General features: G+C 40.8%; 1 protein-coding gene across 1 annotated transcript; it reads left to right on the top strand.

Annotated features, from left to right (window-relative positions):
- Positions 1-2015: 2015 nt before the first annotated feature.
- On the top strand, positions 2016-2417 carry LOC143604256 (uncharacterized). Its single transcript, XM_077080790.1, has one exon. It carries the CDS (start codon positions 2016-2018, stop codon positions 2415-2417), a length of 402 nt encoding a protein of 133 aa, XP_076936905.1.
- The last annotated feature ends 5972 nt before the right edge of the window (positions 2418-8389 follow it).

The following is an 8389-nucleotide window of genomic DNA, read 5'->3' as shown; positions in this document are numbered from 1 at the left end:
AAGGAGGATAGAGGCGAGTCCAGAGCAAATCCAAGCCATCTTAAATCTCAAGTCTCCAACAAACGTCAAAGAGGTACAAAGATTAACAGAAAGGGTGGCAGCACTTAACAGGTTCATTTCAAAATCCTCGGAAAGATGTAAAGATTTTTATGACATCCTAAGGAAAAACAAAAATTCGAGTGGACGGAGAAACATGAAGCTGCTCTCACCACTCTGAAGGATTATTTATCCTCAGCCCCTGCTTTGATGAAACCTATAGATGGAGAATCATTGATCCTCTATATAGCCGTCTCCCTCACTGCCTTTAGCGAGGTCTTGGTAAAAGATCACGAAGGTAATCAACATCCAATTTACTATGTAAGTAAAAGTCTCCTCGATGCCGAATCCAGGTACTCTCACTTAGAAAAGCTTATTCTTGCTCTAATTATGGCTTCAACTAAGTTAAGACATTATTTTGAAACCCATACTATTATTGTAAAAATCAATTATCCCATAAGGAATGTCTTTAGAAAACCAGAAATGTCGGGTAGAATGGCCAAGTGGGCTGTAAAATTAAGTGCATATGATATTCAATATGAGCCTAGAAATGCGATTAAGTCACAGGCACTAGCAGACTTTGTGGCTGATTTCAGTATTGATATAGAGGAACAAGCCAATCTTGAAGTTCGACAGCTTGAAGAGGACAAAGATCCTTGGACACTCTTCACTGATGGAGCTTCAAATGTTAAAGGCACAAGATTGGGAATACTACTAAAATCGCCACAGGGGGACATAATACCCTATTCCATAGCTTGTGAATTCCAGGCCACTAACAATGAAGCAGAATACGAGGCACTTATTGCAGGTATACAACTGGCCAAAGGTATGGGGATCAGGTATCTTCATATTTTTGTAGATTCATTATTAATTGCTAATCACTTTAATGGCTCATATGCAGTCAAAGGTGAGAAATTAATTAAATATTTAGATATGGTAAAGGATCTCACAGGACCCTTCGATTATTTTACAATTGCGTAGGTACCAAGAGAAGAAAATGCTGGGGCCGACGCCTTAGCAAACCTGGCTTCAGTTTTGAAGCTCCCAGAGAACATAAAAATCCTTATCATCCATGTACTATCCCCTGTAATTGAGGAATACCAAGCAATGGAGATAGATGGGAGTCAACACACGGATCCTAAGGATCATTCTCTTGATCATTCATCCTGGCTCATTCCGATAATGAAGTACATTCAAGATGGAGAAATCCCAAAAGAAGAGAACCCCAAAAGCTTTTAGAGCCAAGGTATCACAGTATACTATTGTACATAATATGCTATATAAAAAATCCCTTGCAGATCCATATTTATGGTGCATCGAAGGATCCGAGATCCAAGAAGTACTGAAGGATTTCCATGAAGGAGATTGTGGCAACCATACAGGGGGGCAGAGCATTATTCTCAAGGATTCTAAGAACCGGATACTTCTGGCCTACAATGAAGAAGGATGCTATGGAATATTCCAGGAAGTGTGATGCTTGTCAGAGGCACGGCAACATTTTGCATCAACCGGCAGAACCCTTATACCCTATTGTCTCTTCGTGGCCATTCATGAAATGGGGAATGGACATAGTGGGTAAACTCCCTACAGCTCCAGGAGGAAAAGTCTTCATGTTAGCAATGACAGACTATTTCTCTAAATGGATCGAAGTTGAGGCTTTCCCTCAAGTTAGGGAAAAGGAAGTAATATTCTTTATCAAACGTAACATTATAACTAGATTTGGAATTCCTTCTGAAATTATTTGCAATAATGGTTCCGAATTTATTGGGAAAAGAACTAACTTTTGTGAAAGCTAGGGAATCAAAATTATCACTTCAACACCAGTCCATCCACAAGCAAACGGCTAAGCAGAATCAAGCAACAAAGTCATCATCAACAACCTGAAGAAAAAGCTTGGAGTAAAGAAAGGCAAATGGGCTGAGGAACTACCCTATGTGCTCTGGGCAGATAGGACAACTCCAAAGAATGCCACAGGATAGATGCTGTTCTCATTAGTCTTTGGAGCTGAGGCAGTGATCCCCACTGAAATGGTGTACCCAACAGCCAGAACAAGCATCCGTGATCCTGAGACAAATGACGAGCATCTTGTCCAAGATCTAGATACTGTGGAAGAACTCAGAGATCAAGCAAGACTTAGGATAGCAGCCTACCAACAAAAAATGGTCGGCGCATACAACAAGAATATCAGAATTAGAAGATTTGAAGTTGGAGACTTAGTCCTTCTAAAGGCGTTCCAAAACACAACTAATCCCGCCGACTGGAAGTTGGCACCCAAATGGGAGGGTCCTTATCTAATTGAAGTCGAAGCAGGAAAGGGGGCATATCATTTGATGAATATGGAAGGTGACATGCTCCCAAGGCTTGGAATGCAATCCATCTAAAAAAGTATTTTTGTTGATCAGGATCCTGAATCCTAATCAATTGCTTCAGTCCGATACTTGGTAAAATTTTACTTTATGTTTATATTTTCACATTATACTTTTGTTTTGTCAAATGTGCCAAGTTGCAGAAATGCCGAGCAATAGGGCCCTCAAGTGGAAAAAACAGGTTGGCCAACTCTCTCCTAAGTTTAATCGGCCTTATCGCCAGGTTTATAAGGTCTTCACCTTATCTCCCGAATTAGGGTTTCTACACCCTCGCCCGGAGCGCACGATTATCCGGGTATAATTGGAGGCTGTGGGACCAGTGCACTATACGTGGCTAAAAATTATATCTTGGATCCTACGAATTAAAAGGTAGACGTACCATATACACAAGTTAAGGTCAACGCCGGGTTCGGCTCGTCACCGTGTACAATTGGGCCAATGCCAAGGATCGGCTCGTCGCTCGTATTTAATTGGGCTTGTCCCCATGTTCACTTGGGCTTGTCCCCACGTTTAATTGGGCTTGTCCCCAAGATAGTTGGAATTTAATCCAGCTTTTCTAAATATTATATTCTCTTTTGATAATTTGTTTTGACAGGAAAATATCTTAAAGAAAAAAGTTCTAAGGATTGAGAATCCTCTATCCTAGTGACACAAGTTATAAAGCAGAAATCAAAAGAGTTATATTATGATATGTAAGATAAAAAGGCGATCCGGGCTTCACCAACAAAACGTGGACCATCCACCTGAATCAAACTACGTCAAAGTCCGTGCAGAAATTTAAAAGACAAAGGCGGTTAAGGCTTCATCCCCATAAAGCTAAGGATCCCTCCACCCTAACCACCTTTGAAAATTGTCTTATGGATCACAAATCCTAAGGATTACCACTACCATTATCCATACAAACCATCAACAAAAAACCATTAAAACTTCACAAAAAATGGGCTCCGCCCTTATCTTCATATCCATCATCGCCCATTGCACCAGCTACTCCTTAGCCACATCACCTTCACCATCACCTGCCTCCTTGACCTCCAACGCGTCATCCTTGACCCCGCTCGTCCCAGCATCCTCGATCCTCCTTGCAGTCCCTGCACCCTCGCTCTCTTAGCCGAAGCCAGCCAAAGCCTTCTTCCATATAGCCACATTCCATGTGGACCTGTCGAAGTTAGGATCCTCAGCCTTCGCAGCCATCTTGATCCTGGCTGTGAGCACCGCCTTACTAGCCCACACCTTGGCCTGCTCGGTGACCTCAACCACTTGCTCCTGAGCTTGGATGTCAGAAGAGCCAGCTTGTCCTCCAAGGTGCCCTTCTCAGTCTGAAGTTCCATGATCAGCTTATCCTTTAGGAATATCTCGGCGCGATACTTTGCCAGTTCCCTCTCGGTCTTGGCCACGTTTTCATCATACAGAACCTTGAAATTGGCCACAGCCTGTAGAAAGAAAGCGAACCAATAAGATAGTCAAACCATCTGTACGTGAGGAGAAAGGATCCTTACCTTCGACAGCTGATTGAACACATCCTGGGCACTGTGGATCTCCACGTCAGGATCTCTTTTCCTTTTCATGCTGGCCTTGGAACGGGTGGTCATGGTCTTTGGCGGCGCGAGGACAGAGCTCTTCATGGGCTTCTTCTCAGAGGAGCGAGAAGAAATGAGGCTATCAACATCCTCCAACTAGAACTGACCCAACAAGTTTTTGGACGGTTTAGATGAGGACTTCTGTGCACCTGACCGAATAAAGATAAGTTATTATTTGTTATTTTTTTTATTTAGTAAACTTACAATTAAAGGATGGATTCTAACTTACTTGACATTGTTTGCGAGGAGCTGGCGGTCTTCTCGTCTGAATCCTCTACTTCTTCAACGATAGCTTTGAAGGTCCTGTCAAAAGGATCCAGAGACAGGAACACATTTGCCTTTTCAACACCTTCTGGGTCAGTGGCAAGATCAGAAAAATTGGATACTGCACAAAAGACAACAAGCCCACGATTAGCCAATCAATAGAACAAGCATCACCTATCCTCTGGATCCACTATCCTACCCTTCAGGATCCAGCGAGACGGTAGGGAATTCCCTTTAGGGATACTGTCTCTTAGAACGAAGAACTGTTTCTTCCAGCTTTGGTCGTTGTGAGTAGTGTTGTTGATTGGCAGAGGCTGAAAGGGTTTACTCTTGAAGAGAAATCTGCTAGAACCATGATTTACGAGGCTGTACAAGTAAGAAAGGGCTAGAAGATTGAGGTCGAGATCCTGCTCTACAATCAGTCTCTCAAAGGTATGCAAGGTCCTCCACATCATCGGCATAGCTTGAATATAGCTAAGACCGGTGAAGGAAAAGAAGGTAGTTGTAAGGTCGGGAAACGGATACGAGAAGCCGAGAAGGAATGGGAGTGCCGGAAAACAAACCCAGTCATGAGAAACACAATCGCTCCTTAATCGGGAATCGTACGCTCTAAACACCGTTCCTTCGGGGAAACGTTTGGAGATTCTCTGGATCTTTTCGTTGGTGAATTTGCAGATTTCGGAAGCTGGATCTTTAAGAAGATGTTGCGTCTGGAGCATGGGAGTAATATCCATAGGACTCAAACTAAAGGAAGCTTTCTGGTCTCTTCTAGGCGTCGTTATAGAAGGATGAGAAAGATATAGGAGATAATAGAAAAAAGAAAGGAGGATACCTAGTGGTTATGCCGGAACTACGCTTATAATCCAATGAAGAAGGAAGATATAAGAGTTTGAATCTATTAAGTAGGCGTAATTATTTGGTGGCAGGCGACGGTCACATCTATTTTTAATCGACGGTTACGGCGCATTCTTCTCGGGATAAAGATGACAGTTGTTCCCCTTTCACACCTTTCATGTTTAGGGGCAATTGTTGGGACCAGGATCTTTGATCCTCGAAATTCAAGTATCGTTGACAACTGTTAGCAGGACTAAGAATCCTCAGTGGTTCAAGGATCCTCAGCAGTCAATTACAGTTATATTCTAATCTATTTTGTGCAGGTATAACACGTGCTTACCAGAATTTCTATTATTACGGACGAAGTATTTTACCCAGTCTTCCTTTCTCGTCCACACTCCTAAAACGTTAAAGTTGAAGAAGTAAACAAACGTGGCCGAGATTATAGCATAATTAGTTACTAGTCGTTATACTTACTTGTATATAAATATCGAATACTAGCTAATTAACACACGACACTTTAGCACTGAGAGTTCATAGTACACACTTGTATTCATGATCAGCTATTATTCCATCATTTGTAATCTTTTCAAGTTCAATATAATTGGTAGTGATAGTTTTCACTACCCGAGGTTTTTGTGCCGACGGGATACTAGTTACCAAGGACTTTTCCTCGTATAAATCTCTGTGTTCATCCTTTGTAACTGTTCTTTTGATCGCATTAATCCATTCTAGCACCAATCCTCACTTACGAATTTGGTTCATTGATCCTTAGACCGATTTTTAACCAAAACAATACCCTCCACTTTCTTTTTTTCCTTTGAACTACAACCACATTGGCTAACCATTTTGGATATTTTACTTCCCTAATCATACCTGCCTTTAGTAGTTTCTGTACCTCTTCTTGGATGATCGTGTTTCTTTCTGGAGCAAATTTCCTTCTTTTATGGTGAATAGGCCTGAAAGAACGATCAATTCCAAGTTTATGGGTTATTACATCTTTAGGAATACCTGTCATATCTTCGTGCTTCCATGCAAAGGTTGACTTTCTTCGTTGTAAGAAGGATACTAGATCCTTCCCAATGGACTCTTGTATTTCAACACCTATTAGGACTTTGCTGTCAGGATCCTCTGGGTGCAAGACTACTTCCTTAGAGTTTTGTTCCCTAGTCTCCATGACATTTCTTCTCGCTTTTTGTAATTGCTATGCTTCCCTCAGCTTTTTTGTAGGCTTCATTGAAGAAGTACAGCAATCCTTAGCGTCTTGCTGATCACTTTCGATCTTCGCTATTCCCCATGGGGTAGGCAGCTTTACACATTGGTGGTAAGTAGAGGGGACTGCCTTCATTTAGTGTATCCACGAGTGACATTCGTGACAAAACCGTATATACCTCAGTATTCACACTGGATCATATCTGAGTTTTAACCGACCACACTTGGTTTTATTTATTTATTATTAGAATTAATATTATTATTTTATTTTTTTATTTTTTTATTTTTTTTAAAGTATTAGAACAAGTGACCCGTTACCCAAATATCTCTTCCAATTTTTACCTAATAAGCCAGATCAGGTTGATTGCCGGTATTGCTGTCCACTTTAAACCCATGCCCCTAACACTTACCGAGGCAAATAAGGCGTGACAATTTCATTAATTTGTATGACTAAGTGGAACCCACACCTAAAAGCACCGCTGCCACTTCACCAATTCCATTATGGTTTTACCGGGCCGAGCCACCCCAACTTGACTTAAACCTATTGCCACATGATTAAAACATTTCGACTCATATACAAACTCTAAACTCTAGCTCTCTTTCAAGTGCACGCAATTACAAATGCAACTCTTTTATTTTTATTTTCTTATGCCTTTTGGCTTTTTGCAATTTTTTTTTAAATACTCAAAGTACATGGCTTTGCCTAAAAAGAAACAAATACAAAAGATAAAACAGCTAATATGTATAGACGATCATGTGACTCGAGGCTTGAGTATGACCCGGCTTTTCATTCCAGTCCTGTCACGAGCTTAGTTAAATGAACAAAAAACCTAAGATGTTTCCCACTAAGGTCAGGCCATTTAAGAGGTTCAATTAGGTCAACAACCAAACCGCCCTTTCATTCTCAAAGGCTGAGCCTACCGACACACGAATACTGAGTCTAAACCGTTCGGTTACCATAAAATACGTGCGGGTCTAATAGGCACTGTTCTTATTTATTATATATATATTGAAAACACAAAGAAGTTATAAAATAACCACTACTCGGTAATAATATCATCTTCTGTTTAACATAGAAGAAACAACTTTCAAGGGACTATTTTTTTTTCAAAATTTTTCAAATTTTTTATTTTTTATTTTTTTTCCAAAAATTTTCCTACAACTAAGTAAAATAAACCCCATCCCCACACTTAGAACGAAATCGTCCTCGATGAGTACAAGGAAAAGAAATAAAATAAAATAAAATAAAAATTAAACAGAAAATCAAAAGATAATATACAAGAGTAAAAACAAAGAACGGGTTACTCCCCTGGTTTGTGTGCAGAATCTTCAACAACTGAGTAGTGTCCAAACGACCGTATATCATTTCATTCACGGCCGCAACCTCGAAAGAACATGTTCCAAGACGCCATCGTAACTGCCATGCGCATAATATAACCTGCAAAACTCAAACTCGCTCGCATGTAGCGGCGTACAATACGGAAAACAAAAACATAAAGAAATAAACATATTTTTGTGTTTTTGGTTTTTATACCTTTTTTTTTAAATAATGGAACACCCCTTAAATCAACCGACTCGAATGGAGATTGAGTACGAGCGGTTTCATCTAGGTACATCCTGAAATAGACAAAACAAATAAAAGAGATAGTACACACAAATACAGAAATACAAACTCTACAACTCGGGCAGGCTCCTAAGTGATGCATCCACACGTCTACGTCTCGGAGAGCGAGTCAACGTAGAATACCTTGACCGTCTGATCAGTCATCGGCTCGCCAATGTAGTGCATCAGTCTATCACCGTTCACCATAAACGTCCCGCCTTTATTCTTTATCTCAACAGTGCCATCCGGGAAAACCTCAGTAATCATAAAAGGACCTGACCAACGGGATCTCAACTTTCCCGAGAATAACCTCAACCGGGAATTATACCATAAGAACATATCCCCACACTTAAGCTGCTCAATACCCTCTAACTTACGATCTTGCAGTTCCTTTACCTGCTGCTTATAACCATCTGACTGCGCGTAAGTACGGTCCCGTAACTCCTCCAACTCAAACAACTGATGAACACGATGATCTGCGGTAGATAACTCAGAAT

The sequence above is a fragment of the Bidens hawaiensis genome, unplaced genomic scaffold (assembly GCF_021521415.1).
Source record: "Bidens hawaiensis isolate Kalapana, Puna unplaced genomic scaffold, B.hawaiensis_p1.1 tig00064519_1, whole genome shotgun sequence".
In the NCBI taxonomy this organism is placed as follows: domain Eukaryota; kingdom Viridiplantae; phylum Streptophyta; class Magnoliopsida; order Asterales; family Asteraceae; genus Bidens; species Bidens hawaiensis.
This window is presented reverse-complemented; position numbering and strand designations above follow the sequence as displayed.